The following is a 21,509-nucleotide window of genomic DNA, read 5'->3' as shown; positions in this document are numbered from 1 at the left end:
AGAAGAGTTCCCAAAACAGTCAGAGTCCCCATATTTCCTTCAACCACTGTTCCCTAATGTTAACATCTTATATAACCATAGAACATTTTGTTGTTTCTGTTGTTTAGTTGCCAAGTCATGTCCCACTCTTTTGTGGCCCACCAGGCTCCTCTGTACATGGGATTTCCCAGGCAAGAATACTGGAGTGGGTTGCCATTTGCTTCTCCAGGGGATCTTCCTGACCCAGGAATTAAACCTGCATCTCCTGCATTGGCAGGCATATTCTTTCCCACTGAGTCATCTGGGAAGCCCATAGGACATTCACCAAAACTAAAAAACTAACCTTGGTACAACACTACTAACCAAAGTACATAACTTATTTGCATTTCACCAGACTTTTTACTAACGCTTTTTTTCTATTCCAGTATCCAGTTTACGGTCCCACTGCATTTAGCTGTCATGTTTCCTTAGTCTAATCTGTGACCATTCTTCAGTCTTTCCTTGTTTTTCATCATCTCAGCGTTTTTGAAGAGCATCTGCCAGTTATTTTGTAGAATGTCCCTGAATTTGGTTTGACGTACTGCGTTCTTAGGAAGGACATCACAGACGTGCTAGGCACTTCTCAGTGCACTGTATCAGGGCATATACATGATATTACTATTACTTATTACTGGTGATGTTAACTCTGATTGCTTGGTTAAATCACTGACACAGGTCACATTCAAGGCCCACAAAGATACTAATTTTGCCTTAAAATTAGAGCCCTAAAGAAAGAAAGGCACATATGGACATACTTGAAGCTTGGTGATGATTTCCTGTTTTGTGAGCTCCACCAACTGGTTATCCTCTACTGCAAAGGCTGGGAAGGAAATAACTGAAAGTAAACTAGCATCAACTTCTTTAGATGTTGAAGCCCGGGGGAGTATTGAATTAAGGATAGACTGAAAGAAAGGAAAGAAAGGAAGTCAAATGTAGCACATTAGTAAGTGGCCTGGGATTATAAAATTAATAGCTTTAATTTCAAAAGATTTATGTTGAAGAAAATAATTTAAATGAAAATCTAAAAATGATTCAATAGTGAGAGCTTAGAAGACTAGCTACTTCTATAAATCCTTCCTTGTCTTAATCGTTCTCTCAGTGTTTCCTAATCCTGATTTTTAAGCAGCTGCCAATGGATAAAGAATACTCTAAGCATCATTTTTCCATCCATAATCCTGTTGCTCCATTAACAACTATTTAAGCATAAATATAGCTGCTGGGAAGCAGGATATAGAAAGCTTAGCTCCTATATCCCCCAAATCTATCTTATTTGAAAATTTTGCATTTTTAAAGTTAGAAAGTAAGATTATATTCACTAGAACACCATGGGGGTCCAATCAGGGTTTGAAGAAGATGGGAAAAGCCATACTGTCAATGACAAGAACCTTTATCTTTCAATATATGAAGTAATCTTAAACAAAACTGAAGATATGCATTTACCATGTAAATAGTCTAATCTCCAAACATCTAACCTTAGCACCAGTGGGGACAAGAGAAATATTCAGAACCACTATCAAAAAGAACACTCAAAATCTATCACCTCTTGTTCTCTTGGTATATTTAGAAAAGGAGATACAATAGAGGATAATTTCATACACTGTGATGGGATTCCTTTATAATGTTGGGTGAGAGAACAGGACTATGATCTCTGTTATAGCTCATGCCACATCAGGTTTATCTCTATAGGATGCTTAATAAGACATTTTTGGCACATGATAATAAATCATATTATGTATTCTCATTCAGTTCTCCTTATTCTAAAGCTCATGCTAAATTTGAGTCTGAGTAAAAATATATTTTTCTATAATATGGTCCAATCCTCTTACCTGGCAGTGTTGTACTTCATCAGCTAGGACATGGATAACTGACTGCGGCCCACCCTTCACACCAAACAGGTCCAGTTCATCTAATGCTTCCAGGGCTGCCTTTGAGGAACAAAGGAGGAAAGGACAACTTTAGCACTATAAAGATGTATATTTCTTATTCTTATTCTTCTATCCTGGTATATCAATGCACATGATGCCATTTTAAATATGTTTAGCAGAACAGAAAATATAATAACATTCTTTATTCACAGGGGTCTCTTAGGTTTTTTTTTTTTTTTTTTTTTTTGGGTCTCCCAAATTGTCCCAGAGACATTTGAGATGGAGGTTGTAGTCATACTTTCATGATTAAAAACCCTCAACAAATTCAGTATAGAAGGAACACACGTCAACATAATAAAGGCCATATACAACAAACCCACAGCGAATTCAATGGTGAAAAATTGAAAGTTTTCCTGTAAGATAAAAGCAAGGCAAGAATGCCCACTCTCAGCACTCTGAAGTACTACTTCAACATAGTACTGGAAGGCCTAGCTAAAGCAATTAGCCAAGAAAAAGAAATAAAAGATATCTGAATCAGAAAGGAAGCAATGAAATTGTCATTATTTGTGGATGATATGGTCTCATATATAGAAAACCCTAGACTCAACCAACAATCTATCAGAATTAATCAACAAATTCAGTAAATTTTCAGGATATAAAACAAAAATACAGAAATCAGTGGTGTTTTCTATACAGTAATGACAAAATAACTAAAAAATAAATAAAAGTATCACATTCACAATAGCATCACCAGCAATAAAATACTTAAGAATAGATTTAACTGAAGAGGTGAAAGATCTGTACAATGAAAAACAATACGTTGATGAAAGAAATTGAAGACAAAAACAAATGGAAAGATATCGCCATGTACATGGATCAGAAGAATTAATATTGTTAAACTGTCTATACTACCCAGTCATCTATAGATCCAATGCAATCTGTATAAAAATTCCAATGGCATTTTTCACAGAAAAAAAACCCTACAATTTGTAAGGAACTACAAAAGACACCATATAGCCAAAGCAATTATCAAAAAGAAAAACAATGCTGAAGGCATCACAGATCCTGATTTCAAACTATGCTACCAAGCTATAGTAATTAAAACAGTATGATATAGGCATTAAAGCAGACGTACAAACTGATAAAACAGAATAGAGAGCCCAGAAATAAATCTCTGTATTTATAGTCAGTTAATATTTCATAAGGGAGCCAGCAACACTCAATGAGAAAAGGATAGTCTCTTCAACAAACGGTTTTGGGAAAATTGGATAATCACACACAGAACAATGAAATTGTACCCCTATCTTACACCACACATACAAATTAACTCAAAATGGATTAACATAAGACCTGATAAACATAAAACTCCTTCACATTGGTCTTGGCAATTATTTTTTTAGATATGACACCAAAATCATAAGCAACAAAAGCAAAAATCAATACAAGGGACTACATCAAACTAAAAAGCTTCTAAACAACAAAAGAAACAATCAAAAAGATGAAAAAGAACTCCTAAAGAAGACCCTCTAGTCATCTGTTGCAATCCAAGGTCTGTCCATGTGGCAAGCGATACTGAGTTTTTGCTGAGTCAGAGACCTTTGTTGTGTTCTTGTGCACTGGCTTCTGGAACTCAAGTAAAGGCCCTTTCATTTTGGGTGAAATTCCTGTTGGTAGATTAGACCTAGACTGGTCTTTGGAGAGAGATCAAGCCCTGAACCTTCAGAGTGGGAACACTGACTCCAAGACCCTAGCCAACCAGAGAACTAACCCTTCAGTTCAGTCGCTCAGTTGTGTCCGACTCTTTGCGACCCCATGAATTGCAGCACGCCCGGCCACCCTACCCATCACCAACTCCTGCAGTTCATCTAAACTCACGTCCACTGAGTTGGTGATACCATCCAATCATCTCATCCTCTGTCGTCCCGTTCTCCTCCTGCCCTCAATCATTCCCAGCATCAGGGTCTTTTCCAATGAGTCAGCTCTTTGCATCAGGTGGCCAAAGTATTGGAGTTTTAGCTTCATCAGTCCTTCCGAAGAACACCTAGGACTTATCTCCTTTAGGATGGACTGGTTGGATCTCCTTGCAGTCCAAGGGATTCTCAAGAGTCTACTCCAACACCATAGTTAAAAGGCATCAATTCTTCAGTGCTCAGCTTTCTTTATAGTCCAACTCTCACATCTGTACATGACTACTGGAAAAACCATAGCCTTGACTAGACGGAACTCTGTTGACAAAGTAATGTCTCTGCTTTTTAATATGCTATCTAGGTTGGTCATAACTTTCCTTTCAAGGAGTAAGCATCTTTTAATTTCATGGCTGCAGTCATCATCTGCAGTGATTTTGGAGCCCCCCAAAATAAAGTCAGCCATTGTTTCCACTGTTGCCCCATCTATTTGCCATGAAATGATGGGCCCAGATGCCATGATCTTAGTTTTCTGAATGTTGATCTTTAAGCCAACTTTTTCACTCTCCTCTTTCACTTTCATCAAGAGGCTCTTTAGTTCTTCTTCACCTTCTGGCATCAGGGTAGTGTCATCTGCATATCTGAGGTTATTGATATGTCTCCCAGCAATCTTGATTCCAGCTTGTGCTTCTTCCAGTCCAGCGTTTCTCATGATGTACTCTGCATATAAATTAAATAAGCAGAGTGACAATATACAGCCTTGACGAACTCCTTTTCCTATTTGGAACCAGTCTGTTGTTCCCTGTCCAGTTCTAACTGTTGCTTCCAACCTGCATATATGTTTCTCAAGAGGCAGGTCAGGTGGTCTAGTATTCCCATCTCTTTCAGAATTTTTCACAGTTTATTGTGGTCCACACAGTCAAAGGCTTTGGCATAGTCAATAAAGCAGAAATAGATGTTCTTCTGGAGCTCACTTGCTTTTTTGATGATCCAGCAGATGTTGGCAATTTGATCTCTGGCTCCTCCGCCTTTTCTAAAACCAGCTTGAACATCAGGAAGTTCACAGTTCCTGTATTGCTGAAGCCTGGCTTGGAGAATTTTGAGCATTACTTTACTAGTGTGTGAGATGAGTGCAATTGTAGAGGAAGGGACAATTCCAAACTCATTCTATGAGGCCACCATCACCCTGATACCAGACAAAGACAACATACAAAAAAGAAAACTACAGGCCAATATCACTGATGAACATTGATGCAAAAATCCTCAACAAAATTTTAGCAAATAGAATTCAGCAACACATCCAAAAGCTCAACCATTATCAAGTGGGGTTTATTTCAGGAATGCAAGGATTTTTCAATATATGCAAATCAATCAATCAATCAATGTGATACACTATATTAACAAATTGAAAGATAAAAACCATATGCATCTCAATAGATGCAGAAAAATCCTTTGACAAAATTCAGCACCTATTTATGATCAAAACTCTTCAAAAAATGGGCATAGAAGGAACCTACCTCAACATAGTAAAGGCCTTATAGGCTAAGCCTACAGCAAACATTATTCTCAATGGTGAAAACTGAAAGCATTCTCCCTAAGATAGGAACAAGACAAGGGTGTCCACTTTCACCACCATTATTCAACATAGCTCTGGAAGTCCTAGCTACAGCAATCAGAGAAGAAAAAGAAATAAAAGGAATCCAGATCAGAAAAGAAGTAAAGCAGATGACATGATACTGTACATAGAAAACTCTAAAGACAATATCAGAAAATTACTAGAGGTAATCAGTGAATTTAGCAAAGTTGCAGGATACAAATCAATACACAGGAATCACTTGTATTTCTATATACTAACAATGAAAAAATCAGAAAGAGAAATTAAGGAATCAATCCCATTCACCACTGCAACAAAAAGAATTAAATATCTAGGAACACACTTGCCTAACGAGACAAAAGAACTGTACACAGAATATTATAAGACACTAATGAAAGAAATCAAAGATGACATAAACAGATGGAAAGATATTCCATGTTCCTGGGAAGGAAGAATCAATATTGTGAAAATGACTATACTACCAAATGCAATCTACAAATTCAATGTGATCCCTATAAAATTACCAATGGCATTTTTCACAGAACTAGAACAAAAAATTTCACAATTCATATGGAAACACAAAAGACCCTGAATAGCCAAAGCAGTCTTTAGCAAGAAGAATGGAGCTGGAGGAATCAACCTTCCTGACTTCAGATTATACTACAAAGCTACGGTCATCAAGACAGTATGGTACTGGCACAAAAACAGAAATATTGACCAATGGAACAAGACAGAAATCCCAGAAATAAACTCATGCACCTATGGATACCTTATTTTTGACAAAGGATCCAAGAATATACCGTGGGGCAGAGATAGCCTCTTCAATAAATGGTGCTGAGAAAACTGTACAGCTATGTGTAAAAGAATGAAATTAGAACACTTCCTAACAGCATACACAAAGATAAACTCAAAATGGATTAAAGGCCTAAATATAAGACCAGAAACTATAAAACTCTTAGAGGGAAACACAGGCAGAACCCTCGATGACATAAATCAAAGCAAGATTCTCTGTGACCCATTTCCTAGAGTAATGGAAATAAAACCAAAATTAAACAAGTGGGGCCTGATGAAAATTAAAAGCTTTTGCATAGTAAAGGAAACTGTAAGCAAGGTGAAAAGACAACCCTCAGAATGGGAGAAAATAATAGCAAATGAAACAACTGACAAAGGATTAATTTCCAAAATATACAAGCAGTTCATACAACTCAATGCCAGAAAAACAAACAGCCCAATCAAAAAGTGGGAAAAAGACCTAAACAGACACTTCTCCAAAGAAGACATACAGGTGGCTAACAAACACATGAAAAGATGCTCAACATCACTCATTATTAGAGAAATGCAAATCAAAACTACAATGAGCTATCACCTCACACCGGTCAGAATGGCCATCATCAAAAAGTCTACAAACAATAAATGCTGGAGAAGGTGTGGAAAAAATGGAACGCTCTAGCACTCTTGGTGGGAATGTAAATTGATACAGCCACTATGGAAGACGGTATGGAGACTCCTTTAAACAAACTAGGAATAAAACCACTATATGACCCAGCAATCCCACTCCTAGGCATATACCCTGAGGAAACCAAAATTGAAAAAGACACATGCATCCTATTGTTCATTTAAGCACCATTTACAATAGTTAGGACATGGAAGCAACCTAGATGTCCATCGACAGATGAATGGATAAAGAAGTTGTGGTACATATACACAATGGAATATTACTAAGGCACAAAAAGAAATGCATTTGAGTCAGTTCTGATGAGGTGGATGAACCTAGAACCTATTATACAGAGTGAAGTCAGTCAGAAAGAGAAAGATAAATACCATATTTTAATGCATATATATGGAATCTAGAAAAATGGTACTGAAGAATTTATTTCCAGGGCAGCAATGGAGAAACAGACATAGAGAATAGACTTATGGACATGGGGAGAGGGAAAGAAAGGGTGAGATGTACAGAAAGAGTACATGGAAACTTATATTACCATATGTAAAATAGATATCCAACAGGGAATTTGCTGTATGGCTCAGGAAACTCAAACAGGGGCTCTGTATCAATCTAGAGGGGTGGGATGGGGTGGGAGGGAGGTTCAAAAGATAGGGGATATATATATACCTATGGCTGATTCATGTTGAGGTTTGACAGAAAACAAGAAATTTCTGTGAAGTAATTATCATTCAATATAAAAATAAATTAAAAAAAGAAAAGAAAAACAAAAGACATAAGGCAGCCCACAGCATGGGAGAGACTTTTTGTGAAACACATATCTAATAAGAAGTTTATATCAAAAATATATAAAGAACTCATACAATTCAATAACATAAAAACAAATAATTCAATTAAAAATGGGCAAAGGAATTGACTACACAGTTTTTCCAAAGAGAACATAGAAATGGCCAGCAGGAACATGAAAAGATGCCCAACATGACTAATCAAAAGGGAAATACAAGTCAAAACCACAATCACCTCACATATTTCAGAATGGTTATCATAAAAAAAGATAAGTATTGGTGATGATGTAGATAAAAGAGAGCCTTGTACACACTTGAGAGAAATACAAGTTGTTTCAGCAACTATGGAAAATAATAACTATGGATGTTACTCAGAAAAAATAAAAAATAGAACTCCCATATGATCCAGAAATTTCTCTGTTGGGTATATATCCAAGGGAAATAAAAACAGGATATCGAAATATATGCACTCCTATGTTTACTGCAGCATCATTGATAATATAGAGAAATGATTTGTTTCCATCAACAGATGAATGGATAAAGAAAATGTGAAGTATATGTGTGGGCACCTGCCTGTGTGTGTGTGTGTGTAATGGATTATCATTCAGCCATAAGAAAGAAGGAAATCCTATCATTTATGACAACTTGGATGTACCTTGAGGGCTTTATACTAAATGAGATGTCAGGCAAATATTATATCACTTCTGTGTGGAACCTAAAAAAGTTAAACTCATAAAAACAGAGTAGAATGAGTTGTCATTTAAGCATTAATTCCCTGTAATAGAATCACTGGGTCAAAGGGTATAAACAATTTTTAAGACATAATGCTACATTCCCTTCCATGCAGTTTGTACCAATATAACTAACACCAGCTGTGCACTAACTTCTTTCATGCAAACCAAGTATTACCTCTGAAATTTTTCCTAATTTGATAGAAAAATGGTGAGTCAGTTGCATTAATTTGCTACCAAGGTTGAATATTCTTTCAAATATTTATTAGTTATTTGTAGCTTCTCAATTATGAGACAGAACTGACTTAATCTTTGGGATAGAGGTAATTCTGGAAACTTTCCTTGGAGAAATCATGTCTAACTGACACCTAATGGGTTGTACACATATCATCCAGGAACAAAATAATTAACAATTACAAGGGGGAAATAGGAAATTTACAGCAGAGAAATATGGCAGATACCACCTTAATGAAGTCATCAAACAACATAAACAGTAATGAGATAAATCCACAGCTGTACTTCCTGATGATGTACTAAGGACACGTCATTATCTCTGTGGTATTATTGTAAAAAATGCATAGCTTGATTCAAATCATGAGGAAATATCACACAAAATCAAACTGAAGGACATCCTATAAAACAACTGGCCTATAATCTTTAAAAATGCCAAGATCATAAAAGGTAAGTCAAGTCTGAAGTATTATTCCAAGTTAAAGAAATCCAAAGAGATATTACAACTAAATGTAACATGTTATCCTGGATTGGATTCTGAATAATAAGGGTTTTTGTTTGTTTTTGATTTTGGCTATAAATGATGTTATTGGAACAATTAAAGAAATTTGAATGGGATCTTTGGATTACGTGGTAGTATGATGCCAGTGTTCATTTCCTGATTTTGATGATTGGACCATGGTGATGGGACTGTCTTTGAAGAAATTTATACTGAAATATTTAGGAGGCATGAAGCATCAATGTCTGCAGTTTATTCTCAACTGGTTCAGGAAAAAATAATGTGTATGTGTAAACAGAAAGAACAAACAAATGTTAACAAGTAGGGAACTTGAATGAAGGCTATATGGGAATTCTTCACACAGTCCTTACAAGTTTCCCAAAGTCTGAAATGATTTCAAAATAAAATGTAGAAAAATGTTTCAGTGGTTAAAAAATTTTAAATCAAATTACTCAGAAATATTGATAATATTCAGAGTTAGTGAGGGTTTGAGGAAAATGATACAGATGGTACATGATGGCATATATCCATCATATGAAGTTGCTCAGTCGTGTCCAACTCTTTGTGATCCCATGGACTGTAGCCTACCAGGCTCCTCTGTCCATGGAATTTTCCAGGCAAGATTACTGGAGTGGGTTGCCATTTCCTTCTCCAGGGGATGCTTCTTACCCAGGGATCAAACCCAGGTCTCCTGCATTGCAGGCAGATGCTTTACTGTCTGAGCCACCAGGGAAGCCTGTATCCATCATATATGAATGGGGAAAATGTAAACTGGTGGAAATTGTTTTGGAGGGCAGTTTTAAAGTGTACATCCCTTAACCCAATGGTTTCACTTTTAGGAATCTATCCTACAAAAATATTCATGCAGGTTCACCAGAATGTATGTACAAAGATCCTCATTAAAGCATTATCATCAATAGAGTAATTATTAAATGTGTATGGCAACTGAAAACATTGAATTAGATTATTTGTATGAAAGAAGATGTTTGGTTATGTTGTTCAGTAAAATTTGAGGCTGCTGTATTTAAAAAATCAGGTTTCATAGAGGTAAATTAGAGTATGATTTAATTTTTAAAAATTAGCTCAATATCTGTATCATTTTGGTAATCAAAAATACATTAAAAAGAAAAACACTTACCCAGGGAATGCATATTTTATGAGGACAAAATTACATATAAATTTATTAAACCATATTAATTATATAGTTTAAATTTTCTATAACCTTATTTTTGGTTTTATTTTATCTGTCATTGCCTCTCAGTGTTAAGCTGTCCCCTTATAACTGTTTCTATTTTGCCTTGTATTTTTAATACATTTTGCTCTATATTAATTGAAACTACATTCCAGGCCAGACTTTCTCATTCTATCTTGACCCTCTTTGTCCCCTTTGTTCCATGTAATACTTTTGGCTTTAAATTGTACTTCATTTGAATTCATAGTCATCTGTATTCTTTTTTGTTTATTTTGGCCAGACTTTGTCCATCTTTCTGATTTAAATTTTTCTTTGGCACTTTGCTGTCTTAGAGCTCTTAGAAGTGGTATAGGTATAGACTGAATTTCCTTTCTTTGTTTTTTAAATCAACCTGTGTCTTTGCTTTTAGGTAGGAGAAACAAATTAAGTCATGTATATTTATCATTATAATGGATATGTTTGATCCTATTCCTGCTATCCAGTTTTATGCCTTCTTGCTGCTTTCAGAGATAAAAGCTAAAATTAAGGCAGTAGCAGATGGAAGGAAACGATGAAGCCAAGTGGAAGATAATGATGATGATGAAGATAACAGTAGAGGGGATGCAGGAGAGTGAGTGGGGTGGAGAATTGAGAGATGGTTTCCTGATATCAAGCTTTGTCAACTTGGTGTGTGGAAGGGAAAATAAGCCTCCTTTTGATTGTTTTTGCTGTAGTAGAGATGATTTTAGTTTAAGACATGTTTTCTGAGGTCCTTGTGGGATATGTAAATAGAGATATGCTACAAAAGCAGTTGTACATACAAATCTACAGCTTATGAAAGAAGTCTTTACCTACATGCCCATAATTATATGGGAGACTCTGGACACTGCCTATGATTTAAAAGATCAATTACTTTGATGATAGTCCACATTCATGTTAAGGCTTTATCTATGGCAAAAGTGTATGAGACTTATCCCACACTTGGTAAAAGAAGAGTGAGGAAAAGTTTACCTTTGCCATTCCAACTGAACTGGCATTCAATTCTGAGATTCCTTGATTGGTCTTGTCTCCACGTTCCCATATCCCGAAGTCCTGGCATAAAATAACCAACACACCATTAGCAAGTCACCACTACTAAATGCTTACTAGATATACAACCCTTGAATAAAAGGCATAAATATTAGCTAACTTGCCATACATATGTTTGCCCACAATGCTTATTAAGGAGAGGCCAAGGAGTTGAGTTCCCCCTATAACTATTTCCCCAGTAGCTTTCAGTTCTACTGGGGACTCCAAGAAGTTAGAAGATAGCTTGATGGCTAAGAACTGTAACTTAGTTCATCTAAAGAGGTGCTTATCAAAATTTTTCACCAAAGCGGATATCTAGGGGGTCTAAGAAACAGAGCCTAAACATCAACCCAAATATTTGATCTTAAATATCCATTCTAATTTTATTCTCTATTGGCAATGACAATGTACCAAGAACTTACTTATGCACTTTACACTATTATCATCCTTAATCCTTACATTTTATAGATGATGAAACTGAGGTACAAAGAGAGGTTAAGCAACTCACTCAAGGTCACATAGTTAATGAATGACAGGGCTAAAATTAGAGACCAAGTTCTCCAAAGCCTACATTCTTAACCATAGTGCTATACAGCTCCTCGATAGATAACGTTTAAAATTACTTTTAAAAAACTTTTCATTTCCAAATAACTTTAGAGTAACAGAGAAGTTTCAAAAATAGTAGTGAGTTCCTATACACTTTTCACTCAGCTTCCCTTAAGGTTAACACTTGACATAGTTCAGTTCAGTTCAGTCTCTCAGTCATATCCGACTCTTTGCGACCCCATGAATTGCAGCACGTCAGGCCATAGTACAATTGTCAAAGTGAAATTTACATGAGTAAAATATTAGTAACTGAATTATGGACTTTCATAGGATTTCACCAGTTTTTCCACTGATAGTCTTACTATATTCCAGGATGCAATCCAGAATACCACGCTGCATTTGTCATGCCTCCTTAAATCTCTTCCAGTTACAGTTTCTCAAGCCTTGTCTTTTATACCTTGACACTTTTTGAAGATTAATGGTCATATATTTAATAGATTTCCCTCAGTTTGGATTTCCTTGATATCTTCTCTTGATTAGATTGAGGTTATGCATTATTGGCAAGAATACTAGAATTCTACAAACATTATGCTCCTTCTTAGTGCATCATATCAGGGGTACACAATGTTGATGTCTTATTACTTGTAACATTAACCTTCATCACTTGGTTAAGGTAGTGTCTACAGAGTTTCTCCATTCTACTATTACCATTTTCCTATTATATTATTATACTAATTGCAAGCATCCTTTGGTGATATTGTGGATTCAGTTATAGACCACAGTGATAAAGCAAATATTGCATTAAAGCAAATCATATGACTTTTTGGTTTTCCATTACATACAAAAGTTATATTTATACTATACTGTAGTCTATTAAGTGTGCAATAGTATTAAGTCTAAAAAAATGTACATACCTTAATTTAAAAATATCTTATTGTTAGAAAATGCTAACCATTATCTGAGACTTGGGCGAGTCAAAATCTTTTTGCTGGTGGAGGATTTGACATACTGCAAGAATTACCAGAATGTAATGAGGTGGATGAAACTGGAGCCTATTATACAGAGTGAAGTAAGCCAGAAAGAAAAACACCAATACAGTATACTAACGCATATATATGGAATTTAGAAAGATGGTAACAATAACCCTGTGTACGAGACAGCAAAAGAGACACTGATGTATAGAACAGTCTTATGGACTCTGTTGGAGAGGGAGAGGGTGGGAAGATTTGGGAGAATGGCATTGAAACATGTAAAATATCATGTATGAAACGAGTTGCCAGTCCAGGTTCGATGCACGATACTGGATGCTTGGGGTTGGTGCACTGGGACGACCCAGAGGGATAGTATGGGGAGGGAGGAGGGAGGAGGGTTCAGGATGGGGAACACATGTATACCTGTGGCAGATCCATTTCGATATTTGGCAAAACTAATACAATATTGTAAAGTTTAAAAAAAAAAAAAAGAATTACCAGAATGTGACAGAGACATGAAGTGAGCAAATGTTGTTCAAAAATTGCACCAATAGGCTTGCTTGACATAGGGTTGTCATAAACCTTCAATTTGTAAACATCATAAGTAACTGCTAAGTGCAAGAGAGTGAAACAGTTAAATGAGATATGCCTGTAATTAATATATATCTTCAGAGATACACTTTATGACTGTGCAAATATCTTGTTTCTCCTTGAATATCCATCCACTAATTTAGCATCCATCAGTGAATTCCTTGCAACAATTATAGTGGTGTTTCAATGGTGATTTTCTAGTTCCTTTAATACCTCTACACTCATTAACTGCAATCCTTCTCTAAGGAAGTGCTATCCTTTCTCCCTCATTTTTTTACTCAGCTATTTATTTATATCAGTATAACTTATAGATATTTAGGTTATTCTCTGGGTTGTAATGAAATGTTACCATTATTTATTTTGCTCAAATTGTTCCAGCTCTGGCCATTGGGAGTTCTTCTAGATTGGCTCCTGTGTTCTTTTAACATGCTCCATTTTTAAAAACACTTCCTCACTTTCTGTCATTATAAGATGCTCAAGTACAGTCTCATCTTGTATTTTCCCTGTCCAAGTCCCGGAATCAACCACTTTTACAAGGAATTCTCATTCCTTTTATTAGAGAATGATAGTTACATTCAAGACCTGAGTACCAGCGCTCATTGCCACTGTGGTGTCAGGCTTCTATGCTCTCTCATTGAACAGAACTTGGAAATACTCATATGCACACACATGCTTGCACATGCACACACACACTTGTATTTATTTTGGTATTTACCTTAAGTTACTTTTAATATCAAATCTCTGAGTCAAAAGATGAAGTTTCAGAAAGGTAAGCCATATTTATCCCATAGTGAGTGTTATCTGCCCCTAAACCCAGCTCTACCGTAGTTTGTGCAGCAAATATTAGAGTAGGAGAAGGCACAAATATCATTAATTCTACTGCTGCAACCTTGGCTGCAATAGAGCTCAGAAAACCCTGGTTTTTACCCTGCATCACAGCAGGCTTATGGTATCAGAAAACAAAAATCTATCAACAAATAATATCTGTTTGCACCAAATATGTCTATATTAGAATTACCCTTCACTGTAGAAGGGAATGGCTACCCACTCCAGTATTCTTGCCTGGAGAATTCCATGGACAGAGGAGCCTGGTGAGCTACAGTCCATGGGGTCGCAAAGAGTCAGACACGACTGAGCGACTTTCACTTCACTTCTGGTAAATAAGGAAGGACAGGCTCCAGATTTTCCCTCACACCTGAAAAAACAACTAATCAAACCAAAACAATTAAACAAGCAAAACACTGAACTATATATAACACAGCCATTTTCAACACAATGAGCATCGTGCAATGAAGAATAGTAATTTCTGAGAGAGATGTTAAATATATTATGACCTCATTAAAAAATGACTTAATTAAAAACCTACCTCATATGGTAGTTGTAAAAAAGATTAATTATTTTTGTATAGTAAGCACTGAATCAATGTCTACAGATGATACTAAACACATGACTAAACTTTATTTCTAAGTAGCTGCTGCTGCTGCTAAGTTGCTTCAGTTGTGTCCAACTCTGTGCGACCCCATAGATGGCAGCCCACCAGGCTCCCCTGTCCCTGGGATTCTCCAGGCAAGAACACTGGAGTGGGTTGCCATTTCCTTCTCCAATGCATGAAAGTGAAAAGTGAAAGTGAAGTCGCTCAGTCCTGTCCGACTCTTAGCAACCCCATGGACTGCAGCCCACCAGCCCCCTCCATCCATGGGATTTTCCAGGCAAGAGTACTGGAGTGGGGTGACATAGCAGCAGCAGCAGCTATCCTGCTCCCATAAACACTAGAAGGACAACAGAGCTTAGTAACGAAAGAGGCTGAAGGCAACTTCTGCCAGAAGCGTTATAGACTGGTTCACTATGAGGGGCAGCGTTAGGAGAAGGAATAGGTTGTTCAGTATATTTAAAACATCACGTGTTTAAAATTCATTCCAAAATGAGTACTTACAGCAGTTTTATATGCAGCTTCAATGTAAAACACAAGGTTCTGTATGAAATTAACTTCATCTAGGCTGTGGATAATATGAAGTCCTGAGGAAAAAGAGAATAAAGGAATTCAGTTCAGTTCAGTTCAGTTCAGTCACTCAGTCGTGTCCGACTATTTGCGATCCCATGAATTGCAGCAAGCCAGGCCTCCCTGTCCATCACCAACTCCCAGAGTTCACTCAAACTCATGTCCATCGAGTCGGTGATGCCATCCAGCCATCTCATCCTCTGTTGTCCCCTTTTCCTCCTGCCCCCAATCCCTCCCAGCATCAGAGTCTTTTCCAATGAGTCAACTCTTCGCATGAGGTGGCCAAAGTACTGGAGTTTCAGCTTTAGCATCATTCCTATAAAGCTAGTCAATTATCACTACAGGTTTTAAAGGTAGCCATAGTGACTAACTGACCCCCTTACTCCCAAAGAGTCCTACTCCTGCTTAGGAATCAAGAAGCACTTTGATTTCTAAAACATAAAAATAATACCACAAATCAGTCCTAGGCTAGTTTTCAACTAAGTGAGACACCAGCATGTTTTAAAATGGAAGAATTTTGATTGATATTTGTTTTAATGAAAATTCTCAGACTTCTAATTCTATAGGTAACTAATTGGTGTTGTGTTTAAATGTATAAACCTAGGCGTCTGGAAAAAGAAAGATAAACATTTTATAGAAGGCTTGGAGGGAGTCTAAATAAGAAGAAGTGGGTGAACATTATGATTTTAAGAACCCAAAACCATATTTTGGAGAATAAGAATGATAATCTAAATTTGAACTATACAAAAAGAGCTTATAAATAAAATATTTTACATGAATTATACATTCAATTTTCACAACAACTCTAAGAGGTGGTTACCTCTGTTTTCTGCCTGAGGCTTACAGAAGTTAAATATTTGCCTAAAGTCATGAAACTAATACATAGTGGAAATAGGACTCAACTGACTGTCAACTTTTGTTTCATTTCAGAGACTGAGTTCCTAACCAAGATACTATACTGCTTCCAAGTGTGTACACATTAATCCATTTTTGTTTAAAAACTAACTCCTTTCCTCTCCCGGCCATCAAGGGAAATACCAACAATTACACAGTGAAAGTTTTTCTCCCAATCAGGATCACATTACTCCCACCCTGCCAAGTTTCCTCTCTAGAAGAAACTAATCTTAACCAGTTTCCTCTGTATCCTTTCAGAGATACATTATACATATATTAAAATTATGCAAAGAGTAGTATATTATGTTGCACCTTGCTTTTTTAATATACAACTTGGAGACAAATATATCTGCCTCATTTAAAAAAAATGACTACGTAGCATTCCACTGAAAAGCTATGCGTATAACCAGTTCCCTAATGAAAGACATTTGGGTTGCATCTAATCTTTCATCACTGCTATCAATGCTGCAATGAATATCTCTGTGTTTATATCTTTGTGCACATGCACCAGTATATCAAGGTAAATTCCTAACTACTGAGTCACATATTCATGCATGTTATTTTTTCCAACATTTTATTTTCAATATTTTCAAACAAAAAAGGAAAGAATTTTATAGTGGCACCTGTAGATTTTACACACCATCTGGACTCAACCATTAACATTTTACTATACTTTTAAAGCACGTCTATATCCATCCAACAGTCCTTCCAATTTTTGATACATTTCTAAGTAAGCTACAAACATTGGTACTCCTCTCTCTAAATATTTCACCACATGTACATTAAATGTTGATAGTCATCACCATGTTATTCTGCAAAGAAATTCCACGGTTTACATACCAACCAGCACTGCCTGCCTATTTCCAACACGTTTGTAGACACAGGCTTTTATAAAAGTTTTTGATCTTTACTATTCTAATGGATCAGAGACAGAATATCCTTGCACTTTAATTTGTAGCTCTTTTATTTTGAGTAAGGTTGTGAGTCTTATGTTTATAAGCCAGCTGTATTTCTTTTCCTATGAACTTTTTGTATTTTCATATCCTTCAATTTATATTGAATTGCCCATCTTTCTGTTATTAATATATTAATAAATATTAAAGAAATTGGACTTTTGCCCATCATATGTGTTGCAAGTATTTTTCCCAGTTTGTTTGAAGTTCCATTTTGCTTACAGTATATTTTTCTTCTCAGAAGCTTTTATTGAAAAGCTTTATCCCATGAATGCTTCTAGTGCTTTCAGTTTCTTTTTTTTTTTCACATTTAAATCTTTGCTCTATTGACAAATATTTTAAATCACAGAACTGTTAAGTTTAAAATTAAAAATGACTATATGATTCAGATTGTCAGATTGCAAACTCCTGATCCATGGCTCTGTCAAAACAGTAACCACAGCATAGGGCAGCATGGGGAGCAAAGGGTCTCTCTTGTAGCAGTATTGACCCACCTTAACCTCTTGGATAGAGAGGAAAAAAAGAGAGGCAGTAATATCGGACATCAGCTTCATAGCTTTACATTGTCAGCTTTGTGTGCCAAGGTACTTGAACATAGATTGAGATAAGGCAGTAAGTGTGAAACTGGTTTCGACAATCTCTTAGACTCATGTCGCAGCTAACTAGTCACTATACCATATAAATGACACACATCTACCATTTGTCCTTTTGTTCATGATATTCTGTTTACACAGCTTTCTCCATATCTTGAAATCCTAACTGTTCTTTCAAGGCCCAGTTCAAATGCTGTCTCCTCTTGTGATGTTCTCATTGATTCCCTTTTTCTGTGCTTCACAGAATTTTATTTTTCTTGCTCTTATGAACTTAGTTTTTACTTTGTACCACAGATAAATCTTTACCTGAATTTGAAGAAATCTTATTCATATTTGTAGTCCCCCAAAACATCTCATATAGCCCCTAAAAGTATCTCACAGTCTAATTTGAATGATATTAAATAATATTTTGAATAGTAGATATTCAATAATTATTTACTGAATGATCTTAAACAACCCTGTTAAGCACAGGAGAGGACCTGTCTCTTGAAGCAAGACCATACATAACATCTGGTTCCTGTCCCTTCTATGGAGCCAAGGCACTGCTTGTAGAAAAGAGGGTGCAGAGGTGAGATATACAGGTGAAATGAAGTAGGGCTTGGGTAAGGCCAAAGATGGCAGTGCTGCATATACTATAATATCTAGAAATGAGGTTGACCCTGTGGTCTACTCCAGAGACTGATCTGCACTTGCCTAAAATTAAGCCTCTCTCTTCCTTATTTTTAAAAACAGTAACATTGAGATCTTCTTCACATACCATATAATTCATCCATTTCAAGTAAATAATTTAGTGGTTTTTAGGGTTCGCAGAGTTCTGCAACCATTACCATAATCAATTTTAGAACATTTTCACCATCCCTCCAAAGAAATCTTGTATCCATAGTAGTCACTCCCCATTTGCCTTCAACACTTGTCCCATCATTTCGTACCCACCCCCAGCCAAGCAATCACTCATGTACTTTATATCTCTATAGATTTGCCATACTATTCTTATAAATGCAATCATACAATATACGACTTGTTATGTCTGGGTTCTTTCACTTAGCATAATGTTTTCAAGGTTCATCCATGTTGAAGCATGTATCAGTACTTCATTTCTTTTTATTGCTAAAAACATTCAATTGTGCAGGTATATCACATTTTATTTATCCAATGAGTAGTTGATATACATTTAGGTTGTTTCTATTTTTTGACTATTACGAACAATGCTGCTATGAACATTCATGCATGTGCACAAGCTTTTGAGTGAACATGTTTTCATTTTTCCTGAATATATACCTAAGAATGAAACTGCTAGATCATATGGTAACTCTGTTTAACCTTATGAGAATTGCCAGACTCTTTTACAAAGTGGTTGTACTATTTTACATTTCCATCAGCAACATATGAAGGTACCAATTTCTCCATATCTTCAGAAACATTTATTTTCTGTCTTTTTGATTACAGCCATCCCAGAGGGTGTGATATGGTATCTCATTATGGTCTTCATCTTCATTTCCCTAGTGACTAATGATGTTCAGCAATTTTTCATATATTTATTGGTCATGTGACTATTTTTGGAGAAATGTCAATTCAGATTCTTGGCCCACCTCAAATTAGGTTATCTTTTTGCTCTTGAGTTGTGAGAGTTCTTTACATACTCTAGATACAAGTTTCTTACCAGATATATGATTTGAAAATATTTTCTATCATATTGTGGGTATTTTTTCACTTTCTTGAAAGGGTCCTTTGAAGCCCAACAGTTGTTAAACACAAGTTTATCTTAAGTTGACAAATTCCATTTTATTTTTCCTTTATTTGCTTATACTTTTGGTGTCATATCTAACAGGGCCTAACCCAAGGTGAGGAAGATTTAATCCTATATTTTTCTCTAAATGTTTGTTATAAACTCAAAATTTCCCCCATAAAATTCATATGTTGAAGCTCTAACCCTCAATGTGACTGTATTTAGAAGTGAGGCTTTTAAGGAGGTGAAGTGAAGTGAAGTTTCTTAGTTGTGTCCGACTCTTTGTGACCCCATGGACTATAGCCTACTAGGTTCCTCCATCCATGGGATTGTCCAGGCAAGAATACTGGAGTGGGTTGCCATTTCCTTCTCCAGGAGATCTTCCCAACCCGGGGATTGAACCCAGTCTCTGACATTGTAGGCAGACGCTTTACCGTCTGAGCCACCAGGGAAGTCTAAGGTTTAAGGAGGTAATTCATGTTAAATGAGGTCATAAGGGTGGGGCCCTTATACAATAGGGATTGGTATACTTATGAAAGGAGACATCAGGAGTGCACACACAGAGAGAAAAGGCCATATGAAGACATAGCAGGGAAGGTGGCTGTCTGCAAGCCAAGGTGAGAGGATTCATCAGAAACCAGCACTGCTGGTTTCTTGATCTTGGACTTCTAGCCTCCAGAATTCTGAGAAAATAAATCCCTGTTCTTTATGCCACCCATTCTGCAGTATTCTGTTATAGAAGCCCCACTGGATTAAAACCTTTTACAGTTTTCCTTCCTACATTTAAGTCTATGATTCATTTTGTGTTAGTTTTTGTCTATGGTAGAGAAGAAGTCCAATTTCATTCTTTTACATGTGGATATTCAGTTTTCCCAGCATCATTCTTTCCCCATTGAACTATCTTGGCATCCTTGTCAAAAATCAACTGACCATGTGTTGCTTCTGGACTCTCAGTTCTATTCTGTTATTCTATGTGTCTATCCTTATGCCAGTATTACAATATCTGGAAGTAAGTTTTGAAATCAGAAAGTGTGAGTCCTCTAACTTTATTCTTCTTTTTCAAAATTGTTTTGACCATTCTGGGTCCTTTGGATTTCCATATACATTTTAGAAACAGCTTGTCATTTTTTACAAAGAAGACAGCTGGAATGTGCACAAGAATTGCACTGAATCTATAGATCAGTTTGGGGAATGTTGCTATCTTAACAGTAAGCATTCTAATCCATGAATATAGGATGTCTTTCTAATTTACCATCTCTCATTCTCTTTATTTGTTCCTGTGGAGTTGAGTTATGATTTGGTTATCTTTTTCTTAATTCAATATAGCTTTGCTCCCACCCACCTCCTTGGTTCTGATATTATCAAATATATTTACATTTTTATATGCTATAAGCACAACAATACAAGTTATTGTATAAAACAAGTTTTATACAATTGATTTTTAGGTCAGTTCAGTTCAGTCGCTCAGTCATGTCTGACTCTTTGTGACCCCATGGACTGCAGCACACCAGGCTTCCCTGTCCATCACCAACCTCTGGAGCTTGCTCAAACTCATTTAGGTCAGTTAAGATAAGAAAAAAGAAATATGTAATTATACCATATTTTATAATTATTTTTTACCAGTGGTCTGGTTTTTTTTGTGTGTGTGTGTGTGTGTAGATTCCAGCTACTGCTTTTGGTCACCTGATTTTAGTATAAAGAACTTCTTTTAATATTTCTTGTAAAGTAGGTCTGGGCTTCCCAGGCGATGCTAGTGGTAAAGAACCCGCCTGCCAATGCAGGAGACATGAGTGTGTTCAATCCCTGGGTCGGAAAGATCTCCTGGAGGAGGATATGGCAACCCACTCCAGTATTCTTGCTTAGAGAATCCCATGGACAGAGGAGCCTGGCAGGCTACAGCCCTTAAGTTTGCAAAGAGTCGGACAT

The 21,509-nt window shown here is 36.3% G+C and overlaps 1 protein-coding gene across 6 annotated transcripts in view; it reads right to left on the bottom strand.

Annotated features, from left to right (window-relative positions):
* PHKA1 (phosphorylase kinase regulatory subunit alpha 1) overlaps positions 1–21,509 on the bottom strand; it is a 173,780-nt gene that overhangs the window by 135,058 nt on the left and 17,213 nt on the right. For all 6 annotated transcript variants that reach the window (XM_005227992.5, XM_002700009.6, XM_002700010.7 and 3 more), the window contains exons 5-8: positions 15,352–15,434; positions 11,254–11,334; positions 1,845–1,943; positions 774–920 (exon numbers count right to left, since the gene is read on the bottom strand). In XM_005227992.5, coding sequence (XP_005228049.1) covers positions 774–920; positions 1,845–1,943; positions 11,254–11,334; positions 15,352–15,434 — 410 coding nt within the window. The remainder of the gene's footprint in view (positions 1–773; positions 921–1,844; positions 1,944–11,253; positions 11,335–15,351; positions 15,435–21,509) is intronic.

Source organism: Bos taurus, chromosome X (assembly GCF_002263795.3).
Source record: "Bos taurus isolate L1 Dominette 01449 registration number 42190680 breed Hereford chromosome X, ARS-UCD2.0, whole genome shotgun sequence".
Taxonomy (NCBI): Eukaryota; Metazoa; Chordata; class Mammalia; order Artiodactyla; family Bovidae; genus Bos; species Bos taurus.
The sequence above is the reverse complement of the archived record's forward strand: the minus strand, read 5'-3'. Positions and strand labels throughout refer to the sequence as shown.